The sequence below is a fragment of the Sarcophilus harrisii genome, chromosome 4 (genome assembly GCF_902635505.1).
Source record: "Sarcophilus harrisii chromosome 4, mSarHar1.11, whole genome shotgun sequence".
Classification (NCBI taxonomy): Eukaryota; Metazoa; Chordata; class Mammalia; order Dasyuromorphia; family Dasyuridae; genus Sarcophilus; species Sarcophilus harrisii.
In genome coordinates this window covers 108,614,262-108,640,836 of record NC_045429.1, presented here as the reverse complement: position 1 = coordinate 108,640,836, position 26,575 = coordinate 108,614,262, and the positions used below count along the sequence as shown (strand labels likewise).

The following is a 26,575-nucleotide window of genomic DNA, read 5'->3' as shown; positions in this document are numbered from 1 at the left end:
TTTCTGCTCTCTTTCTATTCTCAGGTCTTGAACTCTATACACTTCAGCACAACTCAAATGCTACCTCTTCTGAGAAGCCTTGTCTTATCTCTGCAGTGGTAAAGACTTGTCCTTGCTGAGGCTTCATTTTGTACTTTGTTTTGCACATCTCTAAAGAACTTAAGGTATTCTATTTATCTATATATCCACTGTAGCTCACTGGAAAGCCATTAGCTTTGGAAGAGCAAGAAGCACATCTTACCCAAATACTCTCTTCCCTAGAATTGAGAATAATGCCTATAAATACAGTAAACTTATAATTGTCAAATGAATTAAAGCAAATGCTCTATAGTCACAATTAGCTAGAGTGAAGCTAATTTTTTCCCTAAAAATTTTGATAAAGAAGGACCACAAAAATTATTTCAGCAAATTCTGAATTTCATCCAGATTCAGAAGAAAGCTGCTAAAGAGGTGCTAAAAACCTTTCAAAATGATACTTTTCATACTGTAAGAACATCCAAAATGCATCCCATTTGATTTTTAAATTATAGAAGGCATCAGGCATCTTAACACAAAGCTAACACTGCAAACACACTGATAAAGACTTGTTATACTGTTAAATTATATTTCTGACTATGAAATTCAACTCTCAAGCAACAAAAAATTGAAAAAATATAAATAGTTTATTTTATGGAGTAACTGTTTCTACCACCTCTCTACAGGACTATGTCTCCAAAAACATTACAATACAAATAAGACTCATATTTGACTCTCATTAAGTGAAATCACTTCAGGAAGTGGAGTGATTGATACTGCATGGTATAAACTGAATCTGCCAAAGTATAGGCATTTACACAGTACATCCAGCTTCTTCCAAGAGAGAGTTCCTCAGGAAAGATCATGTTAAGTTGCAAATTCTATCTTTCAATAATATTTGTCAGTAATGGCTGATCTGAGGCTGATGAAGCTGGTTTCTTAGGAATTGTATAAATAACAACCAATAAGGAATGAGAATACAGAGATTTATGTTCCAATGGCATCCTTTACATATATCTTTCTTCTTCATTATTATCATCACCACTGGCATTTATATAGCAACTTATACACCTTCTCACCTGAACCTATACTACCCTAGGAAGTCACTGCTATTATTATTATCCACTTATACATGAAGAAAGTAAGTTACAAAGAAATGAAGTGACTTGCCTGAGATCAAGGCAAGTTAATGAGGCAGAATTTGAACTAAGTTCTTCCTTATTGCAAGGCCAGGGCTTAATCTACTGAACCATCTAGTTGCCTCAAAAGTATAGTGTAATTTAAACTAAATACAAACTTAAGTACATACTCCTAAATACTGGAAAGATTCTAAAAATGAGAATGTTTATTTTTTTTTTAATTGGATGGAAAATGTGTTAACTATGTTCATATTAATGACATTTACTTTATTGGCTGAACTTCATTGGTTATGGCACACCAAATGTTTTCTAAGAACACAAGCTCCAAGGAAATTATTGTTGCTGAAAGCTGGGAAACATAATCAAATGGGTACAATTTTCCATAAGACAGAATAATCACATATCTATGATTTTTTTGTCAACTGTGCAATCCCATAAGAACATAAAAGAATAAAATGACAAATTACCAATCATGCCAAGATACCCCTTTTCCTTTTACTAACAATGTTTCTTTGGATAAGCAAATTAAAACACGGAGCTTATAGATCTGATCTTCCAACCAATAAGTTATGTATCTATATATAGTGATATAATTGCCCAATCACCAATCCCTGGAACACTCCACTGGACACCTCCTTTCAAACTAACATCAGTCTATCAAAGATTATATTTTGGATCCAGACATTCAACTAGCTCTGAATATGCCCTGTGATACTACTGTCTAGCGCATATATCTCATATTTTCCAACATATGTCTCCAAAAGATACAACAGACTTTGTCAAAAGATTTTACTAAAAGCTATCTTATTCTTTTCCTACAAAGAATGTTTCAACTTTTTTTTTTTTTAATTTACTACATGAAGCACTCATGAAGAACTCTGGATAGTTTTATCTTAAACTTTCTAATCAGATTTTTTTTAATTTCTCTCAGAATTTGTGAGGAAATTCTCTTCCTAACTTAAGCACTTTTCCAAAACACTAGTTTTTTTGTTTATTAAGCGACCTTCCCCATTCCCTTTTTCACACTAGTATAAGAGAACTGAAAGATATCCTCTGATTTGATGAAACCACAGCATAATGGATAACAGTGTAGAAAGCCCAACACTACTAGCAACTCTCAATACTCCTCACCTGGAGTCACCTGGAGACAAGAGTATACATTGCTAATTTAATTCTTTGCTAATTTTACTGGGAATTGCACTGGGAGTTAACTAAGGTTCAAATAGGGATGGCCAAATCTGCCTCTGAGGTAACAAATATTAATGATCTACTTAATGCCATTTGAAACCAATTTTCAGGTGCCAACAGTGAGGTAAATCTAGAGGATTTCTCTAAGACAAAAACCTCTATTTGTACTTAGAAGTCAATGTGGCACAGGGAAAACTGTTCTAGACCAAATACTAGGAGATGTAGGCTCAACCCCCTACCTCTCCTACTCTCTGTTTAATCTGGGGCAAGTCAGGAAAGCTCTCAGCCTCAATGTCTTCCTATGTAAAGGGACTACATAGAATGACCTCTAAGCTCCTCTACTAAGTCTAAATCCTATACATTAACAATGATCCGACAAATTGCCATCATGTCCTAAGAAAAGAATTAAAATTCAACAGCCAGTCACTGATATACTTCCATAAAATGTAATAACTATAAGAGAGCAACCCCTGACAGGCCTAGAGCTAATAAGTCATCACAAAAAAATTCCCAAATTTTAAATATCTATAATATACAAGAGACCACAATAGGTGTTGGAAATACAAAAACACAACAGGGCATAATCTCAAAAAATTTTTATCTTGAAGAATACTAGAATTAAAAACCTTATAGGAATATAAATCCAAGTTTTTATATATGTGCATGTATGAAATATATATATATATATGTATATATGTGTATATGTGTGTGTATATATATGTATAATATTAGTATATTTATACATGCATGTGTATATACATGTTTGAGGTGTACATAAACATACATGTGTGTATGCATATACTCACATGAAAATATACAGCTAAAAGTTGTCCCTAAATTGTACTAAAATTTTCAGAACAATAATGTTCTCTGAAGTGAGTGCTTGTGTGATGATGAGCAATCTTCAAGTTTTTACTGCCTCTCTTCATCTTTACCAGTGATAATGACAGAAGGAACTTAAATCAAAAGAGTACAAATGGGAGAGTCTACATTTGAAATTATTACTTAATTTATTTTAGGTTCCAGGGTCTATGGGATCCTGATAATTTGCATACTTGATATACTTGATCATATTTAAGTCCATTAAATTACCTGTTGAATGAGTGACCGAGCCTCTTCGGAGACACACTCTGGCAGGTTCAAAGCAGTATGAGTATTTATCCCAGCAGGATGGCACTCAGCCAGAGTCTGAAACAACCAATCAGGGATACTTATTATTGCCTACATCATCAATGTCTATTATACTCTGGCACTCATGGACAGACTAGTACAGAAGGGAAGGCTGACACATAAACTGAAAGCACTACAATCTATATGGTATCACCTTAATAGTTCAGACATAGGAATATAGGTTAAGAGAACTTCTAACTTTGAATTATGCTTAATGGAAAGGGAAGCATTGCTCTGGAATAGACAAATCTAGTTCTACTTTAACACCTTACTATTTAAAATTATCCTAGAAAAATTTTCTTGCCACTGTATAAATTTATATGAGGTTTCCAAAATTCTCATCTCTTCTCTAGCCATATCAGCATGGATTAATAATAATAACAATGACACTGGTGATAATAATAGCTAACATTTACATGGCAATTATTATTTATCAGGTGCTGAGCACTTGACTATTATTATCTCATTTGTTCCTCACAACAACCTGGGATTTATGTGCTATTTTTATTTCCATTTTATAGAGGAAGAAACTACAGCAAATTAATTGACTTGCCCAGGGTCAAACAGCTACTAAGTGTCTAAGACTGGATGTGAACTCATGTCTTCTTGCTCATATAACAATTGTCTGTCTTCCATACAAAAAATATACATTAGGACTTGCTTAAGAATGTATAATTTTTAAAATCTGATTTAATTGAATATTATAATCCTTACTACTTAGCAAGTTATACTACTTCCTGACAAAGGAAAAATTATACATTTCCTCTTTTTTCCAGAAAACACGGTGTCTTTTACAAATCTATTTCCTTAAAGATAATGATAAATGTTGGAAGGGATGTGGGAAAGTTGGGACACTAATACATTGTTGGTGGAGTTGTGAACTACTCTAACCATTCTGGAGAATAATATGGAACTATGCCCAAAGGGCTATCAAATGGAGCAGAACTTTAATCTAGCAGTGGTTTTACTGGGCTTGTATCCCAAAGAGATCACAAAGGAGGGAAAGGGAGCCCACACGTACAAAAATGTTTGTAACAGCCCTTTTTGTAATGGCAAGAAATGAAACTGAGTGAATGTCCATCAATTGGAGAATAGCTGAATAAATTATGGTATATGAATGTTATGGAATATTATTGTTCTGTAAGAAATGATCAGGAGGATGATATCAGAGAGACCTGGAGAGATTTACGTTAACTGATACTAAGTGAAGTAGAACCAAAGAACACTGTACACAGCAACAATAAGATTATGTGATGATCAATTCTGATGAACATGGCTCTTTTCAACAATGAGGTGATTCAGGCTAGTACCAATGGTCTTTTGATGGAAAGAGTCATCTGCATCCAGAAAGAGGATTGTCAGGACTAAATGTAGATCACAGCATAGTATTTTCACTTTGTTGTTGTTGTTTGCTTGCAATTTGTTTTCTTTCTTATTTTTTTCCTTTTTGATCTGATTTTTCTTTTCTTTTTTTAAATGTTTTTATTTTTAAAATATTAAGATTAATATTTTAAGCTTACATAGTTTTCATCATTCACCCTTGCAAAACTTTGTGTTCAAATTTTTTTCTTCCTCCCTTCCCCCTACTCTCTCCCCTAGACAGCAAGTAATCTAATATATGTTGAGCATGTGCAATTCTTCTATATATATTTCCACAATTATCAAGAAAAATCAGATCAAAAAGGAAAAAAATAATGAGAAAGAAAACAACAAAATGAAAATACTATGTTGTGATCCACCCTCAGTCCCCTCAGTCCCCACAGTTCTCTCTCTGGGTGCAGATGGCTCTCTCCATAACAAGACCATTGGGACTGGCCTGAATCATCTCACCATTGAAAAGAGCCACGTCCATCAGAATTGATCATCGTATAATCTTCATGTTGCTATGTGCAATGTTCTCTTGGTTCTACTCACTTCCCTTAGTATCAGTTCATGCAAGTCTCTCCAGGTCTCTTTGAAATCAGCCTGCTGATCATTTCTTATTTACCAATAATATTCCATAACATTCATATACCATGACTTATTCAGCCTTTCTCCATCTGATGGGCATCCATTCAGTTTCTAGTTCCTTGCCACTATAAAAAGAGCTACTACAAAAATTTTTGCACATGTGGATCCTTTTCCCTTTTTTATTGCTCTGATTTTTCTTGTGATAAATGATAAATGTGGAAATATGTATAAAAAAATCTATTTCCTTACAGCATCATGCTTAAAAGTTATTGAGCTGAAAGAATGTAGAGGAAGTGAATAAAATTAAGAAAAATAAATCTTTACTTGCAAAACAAACAAACAAAAAAGCCATTTTACTTATAAATGTACATATTATATAGTAATTTCTTAAAAATTAATACTTTTTAATTTTTAGGTCACAATACTAAAAATACCTCATTTATAAAATTGTAAAATACTATTATAATGTACTGTATTAAGACATAAGTGAATTAGCAACTAAACATTATATATAATCATATACAATGAAAAATTCAGGGAATTTGTTTTAATATATGTTATTAAGTTTAACCCAGATTTGATATTTCATATCAGTGTGTTATTATTGAGTTTATTATTACTATATTATATATGATATAATTGTTTTTCAATCTGGAGGCTCCAATTTATTTGGGTACCAAGAAAATGTAATATTTTTATTACTAATACAGGCTAATTATTAATTACAATAAAAATTAATAAAATGTCTTTAACTGTGCTCCAGATCTAAAAATTACTACTAAGGGTCAGAATTCCAGAGCCTTTGAAATTAGGATTGTACTTGAGTAAAATACATGAGGCAGCCTGAGTCACTCACTGCTTACCTTGCCAGTGAGAAGTTCAAAGAGGACAGCACCCAGGCTCCACCAATCACAGGCTTCGGTTTCCTCTGTAATTGCTCCAACCTCTAAACACACAAAAAAAGTTGATATTAAAATTCCAAAGGTCAATTACACCTTCAAAATTAACATATATTTACAAGGTGACTTTCTAATGCTGAGAGAGCACATACTAAATACTACTAGGCTTTCAAAATTTCTGAAAGTTACTTATCCCTTTAGTCACCTACTGTGGCTGCATTATTTTTTTGACCAGACATTTGTTCTCTAATTGATGGAGGAACACTTTCAAGATGTTAGATTTAATATACTCAGATGAACACATTTGACCAGCACTCTAGTTTATTTTTCAATTGAGGCAAACTACAAATAACTCTTTATCAGGGACTATTATCCAGTAAGTTACTACTCACTAGCATTCCACCTGAGAATGAAATGCAATGAGAAAATCCTCATTTGTTAAGCACCTACTGTATATAGGTCCCTGTGCTAGACTCTGATGTCAGATAAGACACAGTCACTGTTGTCATGGAGCTTACAATATATTAGAGAACTGGGACACATACATAAGTGATTACAGTAGAAAACAATACGTGATGTGCATGTGGTAGGAAGGATGTAAGCAAAATGTTAAAATCTGAAGGAGAAAAGGGTATTAGGTAAGGCTTTATGAATTTGACATGGACTTCTAAAAGATGGGTAAGAATTCAACAGGTCAAGGAATGGTCCAAGGAAAGAAGGGATAATCTAGGCATAGCAAATAATAGAAGGAAGGAGATAAAGGGAGGGGAAAAAAAGATATATATACAGCCCAGTATGGTTGGAATATGAAGGGCCATGAGATAACAATTACTACTACTGCCAGTCAGTCACACGATGGACCTGGACTAGAATGGAAAAAATGGGAATAAAAAAAGAGGGATGAATTAGAGAGATAATATAAAGAACCAAGTAATAGATTGGATTCGAGAGACAAGAAGAGTCAAAAGTAAAAACTTCAAAATTGAGGCAATGGATAAAAATGGGAGTGAGGTTGATAGAAATAGTGAAATTAGGAAGGAAAGATAAGCTCGATCGTTTATCAGCAGCATCAGCATTACTTGCAATACATATACATTTATGAAATATATTACGTATAACAAGATTATTAGATTATGACACATAAGATGAGGAGGAGGATAAGAATAGACATAGTTTGGGGTATCAATAGGACATCCAGGTAGCAATATCCTGTTGTCAGTCAGAGATAAAAGTTTGGAATTCAGGAGTTAGTCGAGGCCAGATATGTGGATTTGTTAGTCATCTATGTCAAAGCAATAGCTGAAGTTTGGGGAGTAAATGAGAACAACAAGGGAAGAATAAGAAAAGAAAAATAGAACTAATGACAGAAGTTGGGGAAATACACACCTTAAAGATGTTGGAAAGAAGACCATGAACCAATGAAAGATAAAGGGAAGGAACTGTTTGAGGCAACAAGGGGAGTGTAATATCTCTGGGACAACAATGAGAGAAAATCAACAGAAAAAGACTAGTCAACAATGTCAAGTACTACAAAGAGGTCTCTTTTGTGCTTATACTTAGTTGTGCTACATTAGTACTATCATATTCAATGAACTCATACACATAATAACTGCCTTATTTTTTAATAATCAGACATTTTCAAGAAAAGCCCTAGAAATTAAGATCCAATAATTGGGGGTCTTTATCAGAATCAATGAAGGGGATACTGGAATATTCTCTAATCCTACATTACTGCAGGTATCTCTCTTATTCCACATGAAGTTTCAAAGATCAATGGAAATTACAGAGGCTTGTATCTCATTTCCACAGGTACTTCCACCAATTATTTCATGTGGGTCACCTGGATCTAATAACATGGACTTATCAAGGGCAGCTGTGATGACTGCGTATTTTAAAATCAGCCGGAGTCAGGAATTCAGGTTAGGAGAAAATCTTCAATCTTTATTCTCAGTAGAGGTGAAGGGGGATCAGAGGTGAAGGGGGGGATCGGAGGTGAAGGAGTGATCATGCAATGTGTGCAGCTGAGTCAAGAAGTCAGACAGACCCGAAGCCAGTCATCTGTTCCTTTCCCCACCTTTCTTCCTGCCCCTCTGCCTCACCCACCAAAATCGTCATTTTCTATACAATACATCAGGACTTGCACAAAGAGTGGGCAGAGGCCATTCTTTCTCCAAGCATATATATTAATAGAGTATGATCCAATTACTATTTAGCCTCACATGCTTGGGACCTCAGTGCATCAACTCGAGCTTCAGCCCATTACAGGCAGCTAATTATTCTCTTAGTATCTTCCTATTTATAATAGGGTCTTAATTCCTTACCAGTCACTTTTATTCTCTTACAGTCTAAAGTTTTGTAGGTAGAGAAAAGCAAAAGTAAGAAATAGCTATTTTTCCATTTCCATCAATTCATCCTCCCACCAAAATTAACTTTTAGTCCTATTCTTTTCTCCAATATAATAAAAAGAAAAAAATTAATATTTTTCTTATCCTTAGTTTTAGTCATTAGTCCCAAACCATTCTTGGCTCTAGATTTTTGATATCATTCTTATAGGAACACATGACATATACTTGTCATTGCTCCTATCTTCTCTATTAAACCTATGCCACTTGATAAATTTTCTGTGGAACCTTATTAATCACTTAAAACAACCCATGCAGTTTCCTCCTAATGAAATGGTCTGTCTTTAGAATTTCACTCTTGAGAATTTCCTATGCCTCCTTCAGCTGACTTTCCCAAAAGAATGTTAGTCCATTGTATCCTACCATTTATCTGAATTCTTTTAAATTGTTCTTCCCACACCTAGGACGTACTAGACGACATAGCCAGCTTTCCTCTCCTTCTCCAGCACATATCTAAGATAGAACAATCACTTCCTTTTGTAGTTTCCATTATTTCCACTCCAGCAAGCAGTTGTTCCTTGTTAGTTAGAATGAAATCCAAAATAGAAGTTCCTCTCATTGTTTTCCTCTACTTTTTAAAAATGATGAAATCATCATTAAAGCTAGCCAAAAAACTATTAGCTGGCCTGCATTGAGCAGAGAGAGCTTTAATAGGTATCTGGATAATAGAAGTATCCAATCATTACTCTATCATGCCTCTAGTCCAGGTTTATGATTTATTTTCTACACTCCTCACCTAATTCCTCTTTCTGTCCAGGTGGTGTATAGTATGCTCCAATAACAATGTCACTTCTGTTTCCCAAATATATTTCTGTCTGTTCTCTTCCTCTTACTCAATTCTGGACCCAGTTTACTATCCATCTGCCATGTCTCTCTGAGTTATATGTACTGATAGACAAGCTCTTTAGTTTGTTCATCCAACTGCATATAATAGTCTGGACAAGAGATATTCTCCACAATAGTTGATTTTTCCACTGTTCAGAGTTAGGCAAATCAACTAATTGATCAAGAAGCATTTATTAAGTTTCAAGCACTGTTCTAAATTAGTGAGATAAAAAAGTAATACCTATCCCAAAAAAGCTTATAGTCTACTGAACATGTAAATCTCTAAGTATAAACAAAATAATACAAAATAATTTATATGGGAAGGCATTAGCAGCTGTGGAGATCAGGAAAGATCTTGCAAAAAAGGTGCTATTAACTGAAATATTTTGAGTAATTATGGATCTTATTTAGAAGACTCTGACATGTTCCAGAGCATCATGTAATTGGCACAATACAATCTTTGTTAAAGGTATCTATAGGGAATCCTTATTCCACTTGGATTCTCTGAAAGACTTCATGAGAGTGGCAAACAACTTTGGCAAATCACATTTTTTTTCCTTTTATGCTAAATAACATCAAGAAAACATTTTCTTAAATCAAACTACCTACATTTTTGACAGAAGTCAATTGTTTATCAATAGAGGAGTCATTTCTGAATCTGCTGTCTACATGTAATGCAAATATCAGAGCAAAAGTCAAGCAATGAAGAATGAGATGATGATATTGCAGATAGTAACAACAGCTTCAAAATGACCCAGTCAAACAAGTTTAGTGCTATAAAATGGAGGAAATCGTAAACAAAGGAAAAAACACTGACACTCATTATCACTACTTCTTACAGAAGCTAAATTAATATAAGGCATCATACCAAAGAAGTTAAAAGAACCCTGAAACTTTCTCAGACAGTAAACACATGATTTCTTTGCCATGAAACACAGCAGCCAAGTCTAATATCAATTTATAATAGAAACTCATTTGTGAAATACTATAGAAGTAGACAGTAGATAATAACAGAAAAGAAAACTAGTTGCAAGAAGACTTGATATGAGAGATAACTAAGCCAAATTATCTCAGAAACATTTATAATAAAATTGATGACAACACATAGATTCTAAATGGAACAACTATGCCACCTATTTTCCTCATCCATCACTGAGGAACCATGAAATAGAGATTAACTCCTTAAGTCTTGATGTGCTATAAGAAAAAATGCAAATAGCAACTAAGGAAAAATGAAATTAGGAAGAGTAGTTATATTGGACTAAGTACATGTAAAAGAATTAGTATTGAAAAATAAATGTTTTTGAAAGCAATCAAACAGGGATTTTTTAAATATTTGAAAGATGGAAAGATATTAAATAACTGGAAAAAATTACAGACACATTATAATCAAAAGAGTAATAAAGAAAACATCAATAACCATCAATCCATGTCTTTTTCTCCTTTTTCTTGATTAATATGACTATTTTCACAATGATAAATTCATACAGTGTGGGTTTTCTTGAAGAAACATAATAACGGAAAAGATAAGGTCTGCAAACAATCTCTTCCTAAAGACAACATCATTAGTCACATTTATTATTAAAATTATTATAAGAATATGAATCTTACCAAAGATGTTTTCCTTTTGTCTTATGTAAGGCATATCTTACATAAAATCTGAATGGAAGAGAAATCCTCCATAGATGATCAAACCTTGCTCTTTTTTGTGGATTATATTATGCTAAGATTTCTTCAATGGAAGTCATGAGGTTAAATCTAATCATAAATACAGCAATCCAAGCAGAGGAAAAAAAGTATATTATCCTGAATAGAATATGCAGTTGGATGAAAAGTTTATTGATCAGTGAATCAAAAAAAAATAATCTTGAACAGATACTACAGAGAGATGATGAGTAGAACCCAAAAAGAAAGAAAAAGGGCTAGATTGAATTTGGAAGGATATACAACATTTTAAATTAACCAGAGCTGTTCCCCAACATGAATCCCCCTTTCTAAAAATATTATTCTTCCAATGATACTATATAGGTAGCTAAGGATTATAAAATGACAATCTCCAAAAAGCAAAACTGTGAATAACCAAAAATATGAGAGATGTTTCATGAGTGTAAGGCTAAAGCATATTATTAACAATGACTGCAACACAAGAACAACAACAAAAGCTATGATTCGAAAAGGAGGTGGATCTATCGTGCACTGATTAGTTAGGATTTCAGATGAATAGTTTAGGTTTTACATTGATAATCATAACAGAACATTGCAAAGAGGTTCTTTGGTGGGTTTGTGGGAATACTGGCAAGAAACACATAACCCAAGAAAGTGTAGAAGAGTTGATACCTTTACTGTTTTAGGAGAAAGCTCATAGATCCATTTTAATTACTACTGAAACTAGTGGCTAATATAAGAACTTTAAGATTATTTGTAAATTAAAATTAAGCAAGATGCTCCTACCCCTTGCTAACATAGGTAATTGGTAAGTATCTCCTAGTAAGATTTCTCTTAAGTATTCAAAAGACCTTAAGATTATTTTGTTTGGTTGATTTTTGATTATATATTATTTTTAGTGATCTGATGAATCTAACACTTAACTTTTTATTCTTGCCTCATTCCTATTCTCCAAATTCCAAACCTCTTGCTTTCCTATATTTGTATTAGTACTATCCAGTCACCTAGGCTTAAAAGTAAAGTCATTTTCATACTAATATCCAATTAGTCAATAACATTTTTCCTATATAATGGCTCTCCCATTATGTCCTTCCCTTAAGTTTCCATTACCACAATACTATTTCATGTCTTCAAACTATAAATGACTTGCATTCTAAGTGTTCGTTTGCTGGGAACTTGGGTTCATTTTTTCCATAGAAACAAAATAATTAATGATGGTTAGGATCCTAATCTGTAACACATTGCCATCTTGCAAAGGTATAACTAGATAGCAAAGCTTGTCTAAGAAGTTTAATGGCCTATAACCTCAAAATAGAGGGGCAAGGAAAGAACAGAACAAGAAAAAGAGAGAAGAGGAGGAAGAACAAGAAGAGGAAGAGGAGGGAAAAGAGTAGAAAACAAGAAGAGAAAGAAGTAGTGGTGACAGCAGCAGCAGTGGCAATCTAAGTCTATATCAAGAGAAACAATTTCCAGAAGTAAGGAGATGGAAATACCATTGTACTCTGCTTTGGACAATCTGGAACACTGTGATGAAACATAAGTACCACATTTTAGGAAGTACACTGAAAAGTTGGAAAGTGTTCAAAGGAAGACAGTCATGACTGGGAAGGCCCTAGAGGTTAGGCCATATGAACCTTATGTAAAAGAATGGAAGATATAGCCTAGATAAAAAGACTTAGAAAGGATAAATGTCCTTCAGGCAATCTGAAGGAATGTTATGTCTTGAAAGAAATGTTCCTGGCTCCTGAAGGGATTGAAAGAAATGTTCCTGGCTCCTGAAGGGAGAACTAGGATCAATGACTGTAAGCTACAAAGAGGTCAATTTAAATCTGTTATTAGAAAGGAAAAAACCTATCCCTTACAGTTAAAGGTATCACCAGTAGAACAGACCACCTGGAGAGGTAACAGATTTCCTTTCATTGGTGTTCTTCAAGAAAAGAATGAATGTCCACCTGTAGACAAGTTATAGAAAGAATTCTTGTTAAAGATCAGTTTGAACTAAATGGCCTCTGAGGTTCCTTCCAAAAGATTTTAAGATGGAATAAATTCACACAAATATAGTTTCATGATTCTTGTAAAAGTTCCTATGCTTTTACAGAAATTTTGACATCTTAATTCTTTACCTGTATAATTAGGATAGGAAGAACTGCAAATGAACTGAAGAGCAACTAAAAGATATATAGTAGACATAAAGTTATAGCACATTATCAGTGTTGTCCTATAGGCAAAAGACTTCATTAGGACGAGTACTAATATAAAGTCCACGTTTTGAACTAGTGAAAGGAATTACAACCTGATGGGTAGATTCTTTATGCAAGGCAAGAAACACACTGGATGCAAATGAACATGTTTGCAGTCTGCACCAACAGAAGGCATATCACCACTTAGGAGATCACAGATCTAACTCAGAAATAAATCACATTATCTATTTCTAAACAATGAAGTGTTTGTAAACCTTAAAGGATCACAAAAACATAAATTATTACTATTATTGCTTTCTATTCAAATTGATTTCTACCTGATTGGATTTCAAACAGTGTAACAATGAACTACGAAAAAATCGGCAATATGAAAAATAGAATCTACTTCCGTAGCAAACTACCAAAAATTATTCCTTATTCTTAAGTATCATTCTGTCTCTTAATGATGCCTTTTATTTTTCATTCACACATTTAATATTTAACATGTATAGGACTGCTTGCCATCTGGGGGAGGGGGTGGAGGGAGGGAGGGAAAAAGTCAGAACAGAAGTGAGTGCAAGGGATAATGTAAAAAAAAAAAAAAAGAACCCAGACATGGGTTCTGTCAATAAAAAGTTATAATTATTAAAATAAATAAATAAAGACACATCTAGATATAACTTTTTCCCTCCCCATCCATCCCTCCTAATGAACCCTCTTGTAACAAAGAAACTAACAGTGTAACACTAATAGTGACTATGTATAGCAGCAAACACTGCATCTAATACCAAAAAACACAAAGGTTTATGTTCATCTCTTCTCTGGGGTCAAGAATGATCATTACAATTATTCAACCTTCATCTTCATTTCAGGATTCTTTTCAATTATACTATTATAATTATGGTGAATATCATTCTCCTGGTTTTGCTTAATTCCTACTATGTCAGTACATATAAATCTTCCTTTGTTTCTTGGAATTCTTATGTTTTTTCTTTCTTGTGGCATAATAATATTCAGTCACATTCATATGTTATTTTTAAAGCAATTTCTCAATCATGAGTATCCACTGTTCCCAGTTTTCACTTAAAAACAAAAAAACACTTCAATAAATATTCTGGAATTAAGATTGCTGTACCTTCACCTAAAACCATAAGTTTTTTGAAGGGCAGCAGAGTATCATGTCAGATCTAAGGATAAGGACAGAGAAGGCAGTAATGTCGTTATTTGGATAGATTATTTACACAATAGGTTTTTGTAGGTCAGGCCCATCTATACTGCAAAAAAACCACCTAACTATTCTCGCTAACTTCAAGTTCTAGGTACTTTATTACCTGAATAATATTCCTACAGATACCAGGCCCTTTCCAATTATTCTTTTTTCCAGGCTGAACATTCCCAGTTCCTTCAACTTAACTCCACTGCAACATTTTTAGTCTATTCAAAATCTTAAGTTGTCTTCTTTTGCTTCAGTTACTTTTATGCAGTGCATAAAAGTGAATATGACATACATGAGCTAAACAGGCCAGACCACAGAAGATCATTTAAATTGTTCTAGACATGATTTTTTTTTTTTCTATTAATGCTGCCTAAAATCACATTAGCCTTTTTGGTTAATGTATCTAATTTTGTTATTGTTCAGTTGTCATGTCCAACTCTTCATGACCCCATTTGGTTTGGTTGGTTTTGGCAAATATTGAAGGAGCTTGCCATTTCCTTCTCCACCTCATTTTTACAGATGAGAAAACAGGTAAACAAAGTTAAGTGACTTGCTCAGGGTCACACAAATAGTGTCTGAGGCCACATTTGAATACAGGTCTTTTTGACTTCAGGCTCATGCTCTGTCAAGTATACCATCTAGCTGTTCTACAAGCCTAATTAGACTAATACACTGAATTCATAAGCAAGAGAGGAAAACTAATGGTTTTTAAGTGTAGATAAATAAAAGTGAACATTTTAAAGGAAAAAAGTCAAACTTACAAGTAGGAACACATTTTTAGTTTCACTTTTCTTTTTCCCTGTCCACCCAACTGATTCATAGAACGGAGGACTGGCTAAAATGAAGTTTATACTTCTGTTCTTACGTTATCTTTAATTGTCTTCCACAAAAACTTTAAAAAAAGAAAAGAAAAGGAAAAAGAGAAAAGCACCCAGTAGCCCTATCACTGAACATTTAAAATATGTCTGATTGTCTGATTCTTTTTGTACAGCAAAATAACAGTTTGGACATGTATACTTATTGTGTATCTAATTTATATTTTAATATATTTAACATCTACTGGTCATCCTGCCATCTGGGGGAGGGGGTGGAGGGTAAGAGGTACAAAATTGGAACAAGAGGTTTGGCAATTGTTAATGCTGTAAAGTTACCCATACATATAACCTGTAAATAAAAGGCTATTAAATAAAAAAAATAAATGAAAAAAAATAAAATAAAATATGTCTGATTATATGATATGGCCTCAATTTTCACATCCTGAAGGCAGCACTTGCCTATACACATTATCTTGAAGTTTTCTTCATTCTATAGCTTTTGTGACCTTGATTTCTAAATGATGAATTTAAGATTCATACACCTTGACAGTTATGTTCTGTGTTCTTTACTGAGTAGAGCAATGAGCACATATAATGCTTCCAAAGTATGACCCAACACAATGCCTTGATGTCCCAATGTGAAGAAAAGTTGCAGACTGAAATGTTAACAGGTTCTTCAGGATCACAAAAGGGAGTCCATGAGACTACTCAATGGAAGATCTGGGATCAGAGCTCGTTCAAGTCTCCATTTCTTATTCTGATCTTTACAATTTCAAGTAGTGAATTTCAGGCACCCCTGAAATGATTGTTATGGGAATTCAGTCATGTAAAACTTCTCTTTCTCCACTTCTACTTGTTTTCCCCTATTTCCCTGCTCTCTTATCCTATCAAATACCCTTAGCTTGTCTGTTTTTTCCTTATTCTTTTTTTGGATCATAAAATAGCATGCTCAGGTATTAATTAATCCTCTTTTTATACCTGAAATCTAAAATGGATGATGACTAATATTAACAATAACATTATTCAGCTTATTAACATTTACAAAATATTTTCCAGAATCTAAATCAAGCTGACTCAAAAATAAGATTACCTTTCTAAATGATCTTTTAAACTCATCTTTAATTGTGTATCAATTATTACAAAGAGGCAGATTTTTAAAAATATACTATGGATCCTGATAAACATTTACTGAATGAACTTTAAACTCTTTTTTCCTTAGAGTACATCTTAAAATTCTTGAAACACTTCTGAAAGATAAAAGACTAATTCCTATCAAGATGATAATATTACAAACAGAAGCCATTCACTAATGCTAATTTGAGACAAAAATAGGGTATAAGACTTCGAGTACAAGAAAGGTTATTTTACAAAGTGTAGTGATCCGCTGTTCAATATCTTCAATAAAGAGAACAAGAGCCCAAGTTATAGCAGAAACTTTCTAACAGTGATGGTCATAAAACAAAAGGTGAGTGATAGAGGGGGAGAATGACTTGATAAATTTCTTCTTCTCTGGCTTTTTTACAACTGAAGAGACTCTGGTCTCTGTGTGTGGCACTATAAAAGTAAGGGGGCAGTCAAGAGGGTCTTTAAACATCCTGCCAAGTTCTATGATTCTGAATTTAAAAAAAAAAAAGGTCTCACAGAGGCATACTCTTAAGACTGCATACGTACAATGCGGGTAGGAAAGACACGAAATTCTTGTGATTGTCAAAACTGCAATGGCTGCACTAAAAATGCTTCTCTGGCAAAACACGTACAAAAAGATTTCAAGCATAAGCCAAGAACACTGATTAATACATACCCGCGTGGCAGTTGCTATGAAACAGACTATAACACCAGGTGAACAGTTGGGCATCCTTCTCTGGGATCAAAAGTGAAGAATGATTAAAAAAAAAAAAAAAATACACCATACAAGTATTCAGAACTACTTAAAAATATTGAAAGCTTTCCTTCAAAAAATATTTTTTAAACCTTGAAAAAGATAGAAATCATTTTCTATTTTATTACTGAATAACTAGAAATAGCAAAGTCTGTTACTGCTCTCTTGTCCATTACCAATAAAATTCATTTTATTGAACCTCGATTTCTATTCATTTCCTTAAATCCTAGGGTTTATATATGAAGTGTCCTAAAAGGAAACATCTTTAAGAATCAGCCATAATAGTAAACAAAATGATTTCTAAATAAATAACTCACAAAGAAAAGGAAATTATTCTTCCTAAACAGAAAAAATAGCAATGTCAAAAAAGCTTGAGATTTTAAAATCACCTTTAATTCAAGAAGTCTCACTTTCAACCAACTAGTTGACCAGAAAAGACAGTGTTATCTCACATCCCCTGATGCTGCCCTAATGAAGTATTTAAAAGACATGGTTACATAACCACCAACATTAGTTGTCATTCCTTTACCTTTTACTCCTCCTTCACTTTTTTATACCCTACTAGTTTCCTCCTACTTCCCTTGAGAAACTAATCACCTGATGACAATGAATCAATGTCACAAATCCTAACCAGTATCATCTTTTAATATGTAGCAGAGAAAGAACCAGTCAGTTCCAGCACCAGATTTTGAGTCATCCAAAATTCTTTTAAGGACACCAGCTGTGTGCTAACATATGAGTCAAATTCCAGAACTTTCATTTTAACATTGTCCAAAAAAGAATTTCCAATGTGAGAAATTGTAGTTATATAGGAGAATTTCATTAATTCACACTAATGATTCAGATACCAACAGCAAGCTTTGAAATTTTACATGGGAGTAAATTTTAAAAATTTTAAAAAACACAAGGTGTTTTGTATTTTGTACAATAAAATGTGTTTTGTTTTACTCATTTCTATATGTCATAGAATTATTAAATAAATTAGGAATACATAAGTTTCAGGGTTAATAAAAACACAGAATAAGTAGATTTTCTCTCAAGAATTGGATTCAAAATACCTCCTTATAAATGAGTGTTAATCACACTTTAAGACTAAGTAAAGGTTTCAGAAAGTCTCAAAACCATATTTTACTTTATCTTAATACAGGTTAATTTGACAGTGGAATAGTTGCCACCTAAAGTTAGGGTGTGAGGAACAGTAGAGAGAGGAACAGGTTTCACTTGTTCTTCCTTCCTGTGCTAACTTCGCCATTATGCCTTGGTCTAAAAATCCAAGAAAAATTAGAGCAACTCAAAATTACAATGTCTATGTCATCTCTCTTCCTGACTCACAGATCTGAAAGTCATACAGATATGTGTTATAGGGAAAGGTAACTACTGTATTTCTATACTTTGAAGAAACTGTTCAGATACCGAAGTGGTTATATTTCACTGAATGCTCATATTTGGACAAGATTTAGAAGTAACTGAGTTTAATTTGTCTTGATGCATGAATTATTTTTTATCTTCTACTATTACTTCACCCTTCCAAATACTCCTCCATGTCAGTGACATGATCAATGCTAGGGTAATGGGATAAGAAGGACACAACCCTTGCTGCCTCTGGGACAAGAAAGGTTGACTTTTCCAAAACAAGTTCTAATTCTCATTGGTCTCAATTTATTCTCTCAGTCAATTACATTTTTATATGGTGTCAGTTGCTTTGATTCAGTGGTCCAGGCCCTGTAATATTCTCAGATTAAAGTACTTCTTCATACTTCATGAGATTGTAGAAAAACTCCTTGATGTCTGCTTTATGCCATTTGATTACATTCTGGCCCTTCTGAGATTACATTAACTAAATGGGAAATGAAGGATCACATACTCCCTCCCTTATATACATGTACCCAAAGACAAAATTGAAATGACACTAGAAACTAACTGTAAAGCAAAATAAAAAAACATTATAAAAGCACAGAAATCAAGATCAAGATTTGAATATATGTACAATGTAAAAAGTTGACTATCTTTGCCTTCTATGCAATTATCTTGCCATCGAAACCTAATTCAGGACTTTCTTTTGCAAAAAAAAACAATTTAACTGGCTAAAATCTTTTCATTTTCAAAACAAGGGGGATCTACAGCTCCAAGGGTTAGATCTGTGATGGAATCAGTGAGATGCATGAGTATTTCACTTAAATTTGATACCTGATGTTTGTTTGCTAAGTAATAAGCACTGGAGTGAAAAGAAGCCTACAGAAATTATGTAATCCCAAAGTATCAAAACCACTCAATACTTCCAAGTGACAACTAGATTAAAACATAACGGGGGAATATGCACCAAAATAAATAAAAATGCAATGGAATAGAGACAATATTAATATGTGGCTTTCTAAGATGATGTGTTGATGCCGATATCCTATATTGTTTTATTGACTACTCTTTTTATTTAAGTTTGACATCACTTATCCAATCCGTTGCCCTGCCTTCTCCAGATATCTAGCTTCTACTATTAATATTGCTGTTCCTAAAAATCTACAGAGGAAGTTCCACAATCTCCTTAGGCACCAAATTCTATTGCTTTTACTTCCTTTCCAAGAGAAAGTGAGGAACACTGCTTGTTCCTGAAATTTGCTTGTGATTTCTTAGAAGAAAGATGTTAGAGAAATTATTTTTTTTAATGTACAAAATAATATGTGTAATTCTCCTATTATGTTTCCTCAACCATCCTCTCTTTTTCTATGATCCTTGATCCTTTTCACCCTTCAAATATAGCAATGAAAAACTACTTTTAAAAAGTCATATAAAAATCAATACTAAGCCAACATTTGTTGTTAATATCCCTTGAATTTAAGGGGGGTAATTTATTTAATATGCTATATAGACATTAATAGAGTTTATAATGTCACATCAATAATTCAGCACTTATCAGAATATCAATATTATGTGAAAGTTTAGAAGCCACAGCTTATCAAATATTTTGAAAGGATGGATGCTTCTCCAGTAAAGAATGCCAAAGGATATATGTGCTTTCTTTTTAATCATCAGAATAAATATGATGCTAAATATCTGTCCTCAGAAATTTTCAGTTGTCTCTGACAAAAGAAATTTAAGTAACAAATAGGGACTGATCCATAAGAACTAAGAAAGGACAAAGGGGTTGTAACTGTGCCAATTTCTTTGACTCCCTAAAATTTGGCACCACACTCACTTTCATAGAGTCAAATCAAAAAGGAACAGCATGACTGAGTTTTTCATGCCTACTAGGAGTGTTCAATAAATATTAAATCACCATTATAAATGGTGGAAAATTTTGGCCACATTCTTGCAAGGAACTCGGTCGGTATATTTCTCAGGTAAGGAGAGATGGGGCAAGGAAAAGCACACATCAGATCAATTCATTAATGACATACCTGGACCATGGAAAAACCCACAACCTTTTTTTCTGCATTGAAAATTTCTGTTTCACCTCGGGCACGAGAACATTAGTCCTGTGTTCCTCCATAGACAGCCTTTCCCTGCAGCATCTGTTGCTAATTGAAAGGGACTCGAATTACAAAATCCTAGTCAATTTCTCTCCCTAGCCCTTGCTGTGTATAAAGATTTTCTATGCAGGAGCAAAGCATTAGTCTTCTACTACAGCTGATGACTGAAGAGCAAAAAAAGAAAAGAAACACAGAAGAAAGCGCTTTTGTATGTATGTGTCCAGCAATATATCAAACTAAATTTGGGGAACGAAGAAGAGTGAAAAATGCCTTTCATTAGCCCAGCGACTGACCATTCTACAAACACAACTATTCAGCAATGGAATCCTAGTAATGTTAGAGCAAACCAAATTCTGTTTTCTAATTTGATATTTTTCACTTTTATGTCAATCTTAAATAGGCTGGCTATGGACATTAACAGTTCACCATCTTCTATTTCTGTTGCACCTTCCATTTTAAACATTAAACGCACTTAAACTGTTGTTTATCCCTCATGAATACTCCTGATGTCCTAATGACATCCCGAGAAATGCATCCAAAGTCAGCATAAAATATGATTATTTTAAAATTTTAATAATGTAGATTTTAGATAGGATGGAAATTATGTTACACATTAAAAACAAAATGGTAAAACAGCTTGCATTTATGTAGTCTTTCACAGTTTGCAAACCAGTTTCCTTGCTGCAAGACAGTCCAAGTATTCTCCTAATCTAACAGAAGAAGATCAGGCTCAAAGAAAGAGCTTAAATAAGTTGCCCACCATATGGCTAATGTGTCATATATATAGTACAGCCTAAAGACTTAAACCCAGACCTTCTGGGTTTCCACGAAATTCATTAAATTTTGGGAAAAGATATGATAGCACAGCACTCGTGTTCTTCCTGAGACAGAAAAAAAGCAGTCTTCATAGCCAGGGATAGGCTCTGATTTTTTAAAAAAAAATATTGCATCCTATAGCAAAGAGAAATGAGAGGAAAATGTGATTTGTCTTTTAATTGTTACTTATACAATTTTCTATAGCTTTTAAAATCTGAGTTATTAAAGTTGAGAGATTAAAAATTTATGTTTTTAAAAATGGAATATAGTTTTGTAAAGATCCTATGTACAAATGAGGTAAATGGCAGAGAAGACTCACTTCAGGCCTCAAAACAACCTCCAGGCAGATTCTTAATTCCCTTGCTATTATTTCAACTAGAAAATAAAGCTTCTTTATCTTCTCTTGTCTATTCACGTCCTTCTGTGATGGTTACATATAAGCTAGTTTGGAGCTCTTATTCCTAAAGTGGAAAGAATTGTTTTTTCTCCTTGATCATAGAAAATGATGACATCTATTCAACAGTATACAATATTCTTGAAATGCTTTTTTTTATGTGTGCTCGATTCAAACACTGCCCTGACCACTTAGATACTATGCAACATTGTAAAGACATTATTTAGTGTTTAAAAGTTCATATCGTATCTTCACTACACTTAGTGTTCAGAAGCATAGAAATCAAGATCAAGATTTGAATATATATGCTATATAGACTAGTGACACAAATTATAACATTATAGAGAAAAAAGTCATAAACATCAAAATGCCTTCATTCCTAATATCCAAAAGATATATACAATTTTTTAAAAATAAGAATTTCAACTTAGAAATGACTAAATGAACACATACTACAAATCATTAATAGTAATGTAAATTAAAACAAACTAAAACTCTTAGGTGTCATCTCAAACCCTTCAAACTAGCAAAAATAACATAAAATAGGAATGGTCAATGTTTGTAAGGATGTGGGAAGAAAAGTATATGACTCCAGTACTACCGGTAGAAGTAAGAATTGGTTAAACTATTCCAGATACCAATAATTATGAAAAGTAATAACTATCCATACCAACTCCATTAATAAGTATATATCTGAAAGACAGAAAAAAAAAAGTCCAATAAATGTCACATATTCAGCAGTACTCTTTATGATAGCAAAGATTTAGGGGGAAAAAAAGCCAATTGACTGGAAAATAGCTCCAAAAATGTGTTGTATGAGAATATAATGGAATGTAGAATAATCCTCATGTTTATATTAGCATTCCAAAGTTTTGTGAAGTGCTTTATATATCTCATTTGCTCCTCACTTTGACCCTATGAAGTCAGTAATATTATTATTATCCCCATTTTACAGCTGATGGAGCCAAAGCTGAGAGGTATTAGGTAATTTGCCCAAGGTCACACAGTTACTAAGTGTCTGGGAAAGGATTCAAATTAAGGTCTTCATGATTTAAAGTAAAGCTCTCTATTTATTAAACATACCACAGTTTCTTTCTTAAGTGGTTTAAAAAAAATTAATTGCATATACAAGAAATTCAACAAAACATGTAAAGATCTGTATAACGAGATACAGATAAGCAAAATCAAAAATAGATAGATACATTACTAAATGTAAATGAAATGTTCACTAAAAATAAGCCGAACTCCAAGTAATAGGAAATCCATAAATGATCTCAGAGAAGAACAGAATGTTTTCAGAGATGGATACTATAATACTGTTTCTGTTCAATTGTTTTTCTTTATTACAAAGAAATGGTTAAAATGGAGGGAAAGGAAAATAAGAGATTTCCAGAAATGAATGAGATATGAAAACAAAAGGCATCAACTAAACTCTTTTTTAAGGGAGAGGAGGGGAAGGCATGGTCATCAGTAACTACCAGCTCTCCTCTTTCAAAGAATGTGGGAAAAGCTGCTATGCTCCAACCTGATCCATTTCCTTGACTCATCTGGGATCCCAGTAGGATGACCTCCTCACCATACTGGCTCATTTAGCAAACTCATCTTATGATAAGAGAACTTGGGGGTGAAATTTTTTTTTTTCTCTACATGTACAAGAGAGTTCCTGGACTTTAGTTCCCTGAAATTTGGGAATTAAAACAGAGTATATGCCAGTCTGGTTCAGGTTGATTTTATCTCACAAAGTATCTGGTTTTGATTTCTTTTCACTGATCAGCTTTAAGTTTCTAGTTGTCAATATGAACCTGACATCCTGGTTTTGAACTTTCTTGAAATGAATTATACAGCTTGAAACAAAAGTCTTATTTAGTTTGATCTGGTATCTCAAAAATAAGAATCACTTGTTCATAGAATTCTGTAGGCACCATTAGGACACAGATTTCTTGTGAGATTAAATAAAAAATAAGATCACTACCATATTATTTCTGGTTGACTGGTTATAATGATAATTCTGAATTCTGTACTGTCTCTCTCTTCCTTAGTCTAAATTTTTAGTGGAAAAAAAAATCATGCACCATTTTCCATTGATCATATTACAACAACTCCATTCTGAAGAGCCATCAGATGTCAAGAGTATTATCCAACTAAAACCATTAAAGATGACTGATGAAAAACATACAAAAAGAAAATGGTGAAAACAAGAAGCATATCCTTTTCCTTTCTCTCTCTCCTTCCCTCCTTCTCTCTCCCCCAAACAGGTTACACAGAAAGTTCTACATACACAGAGCTTGTATGTCAGCTTTAGGAATTCCATTTACTTTACAGTCATCATTTTTTTTTAAACCTTAGCATTTTATCTTATGTTAATATTTAAAAGCATTTGTAAAGAAGTAGATAAAAGAAGTCAACAACAATTATTCCACAAAGATTATAATGGACAAGATCTCACAAAGTACACATAGTAAGTACTACATCTCGTCAATGAGTGTAACCAAGTGTTTAAGACTCAGCACTTTGCATTTTTCTTGTTAAATATCAGTAGCAGGAGATACTTTACTATTTTTTTTAAGGCAATAAAGCTGTGAAGCAAGTTCACTATCTTCCAAGATCAGCTTAGGTCTGAAAAGTAGGAAGCTTCACACTGAAGCGATTATTTAAAGCTACAAGTATCTATTCCCCTGTTCCTCTTTTGAATGAAGGAATTCTTAGCTCTTAAAGAAAAAGCTTTACAGCAAATAGAAAGGATTAAATCTTTCTTCCCCTAACAATCTAGTGTTGAAGCAAACTTCCCCTAAAAGTGTCGTGATAATATTATGAAAATGAACAAAGGTGCCTTACTTCTGTCTCCCTTAAAGGAAAGCATTCAGAGTTCACACGCTGAGTTAACCCTGAAGACACCAACCCAAGGAATATTAAAAGTCATTCAGACATGAAAGATGCCTTGGAGTAAATTTTCTTCTACCTACAGTTAAAGAGATAGTATTCTTAGGGATTCTTGGGGCAAGCTGGTGTGACACATCAATAAATGCTATGGAACAAATTTCTGTTTCATTTCTACTATTTGGAACCAATAAGACTCTGTGCCTACTCGGGAAGAGAATAAAATAAATGGGAAAGGACAGGAACTGAGAGGGATATTTGCTTCATTACAGACAGCCGACTAGCTTGGTGCAAAGTTAATGCTAGATTAGGGAACTTCTCTTTCAAGGTAGGTGACTTAGAGGACACATTCTGGAATACAGACCACTAAGTCCTGTATAATATTCACTTTCCAACTAGAGGGAACTCAAGCTCCTGGATTTAATATGAAAGGGAAAAAAAACTTCTTTAGTAATTGGTCAGATAAAATAAGGCTTGGAATTTAAATGGACACCACCTTCTCCTGCTAGATGTGCCCTAATAGTAAGCCACATCTAGTTCCAAAACTATACTGTCCTAGACAGGTTATGTGATGAAGTTCCTTCAACAAGGTCTTCATTTTACAATAGAATCTTAAAAAGTTCCCAAAAATAGAAAACCCAAAGATTCTTTGATATTAAGTGATTTATTTGAAAACTATGTTTTCCTACAGAGTTTAAGTGGAAATCAAAACACTGCTAAGTTTTATAAAATAAAATGGGAGAGAACAATGGGAAGGGGAGACAAGAGATGAGTAGAACAAACTGACTTGCTAATAACTTAGGAAAAAAAAACAAAACAAAACAACAAAGCACGCAAGTGGATATGACAGAACTACTCCTGAGTTTTACTTAAGCTTAGCCTAAACAAGAGTTCTTTTATGAAAGATAATATTTCAACATTAACAACAAATATCTTCCCTCTTTCAAATGTTTTCTGTAGTTCCCCTTTACTTTTTTTCTTCTTCCTTTCCTGTTTTTAATACTTCACTATGCTGACATGCTACACATGCTAGCCATACCTGTATCATTCCAAAATAACCTTTTTGTTTTTTCCTTATTTTCCCAATACCTGAAGTTAGTTGCCTCATGTTTGGTCAAATTATCTTTTATCTCCAAATTCTCAAACTCTACTGTCTTAGAGATTGTCTTTGAATTTAACATTCCTTCTACCATCTTAATTGATCTCTTTTTGAGCACAGTGGTATCAGGAATCATTATTTGTACTCTTGGGGACAGTATCGTAGGAAAATAATAAGGTGACCATGGATTTTGATTGGACTTTAAGAAGAAAGATGCTAAATTATCTAAACCTTTAGTACCATCATTTAACTATATCACATCCATTTTATAGACAGAAAAACTAAATGACTTGCCCCATAGTCATTCAATGAGCCTGTAGCAAAGATAGAACTAGAATCCAATTTTTCTAACTTCCAGAAATGTAAATAATGCAACTCCACACCAATTCAATGAAATTTTAAGGGATTTATAATCTCTGTCTTGGTTCTTAATTACTAAATGAACAGCTAACACACAAAGTATCATCCTTAAAATAAAAGTATCTAATATCACACATGTTGGGGAGGAGATGAGAGGAAAGGAACCAAGGGAAATTATCTAAAAGAAATATACTCACAAATTATTTGGTAAAACAGGATGGT

At 33.4% G+C, this 26,575-nt stretch overlaps 1 protein-coding gene across 6 annotated transcripts in view; it reads right to left on the bottom strand.

The window, feature by feature from the left end:
* RPS6KC1 (ribosomal protein S6 kinase C1) overlaps window positions 1-26,575 on the bottom strand; it is a 208,398-nt gene that overhangs the window by 10,672 nt on the left and 171,151 nt on the right. For all 6 annotated transcript variants that reach the window (XM_031937352.1, XM_031937354.1, XM_031937353.1 and 3 more), the window contains 2 exons: window positions 6,326-6,408; window positions 3,435-3,530 (listed from right to left, as the gene is read on the bottom strand). In XM_031937352.1, coding sequence (XP_031793212.1) covers window positions 3,435-3,530; window positions 6,326-6,408 — 179 coding nt within the window. The remainder of the gene's footprint in view (window positions 1-3,434; window positions 3,531-6,325; window positions 6,409-26,575) is intronic.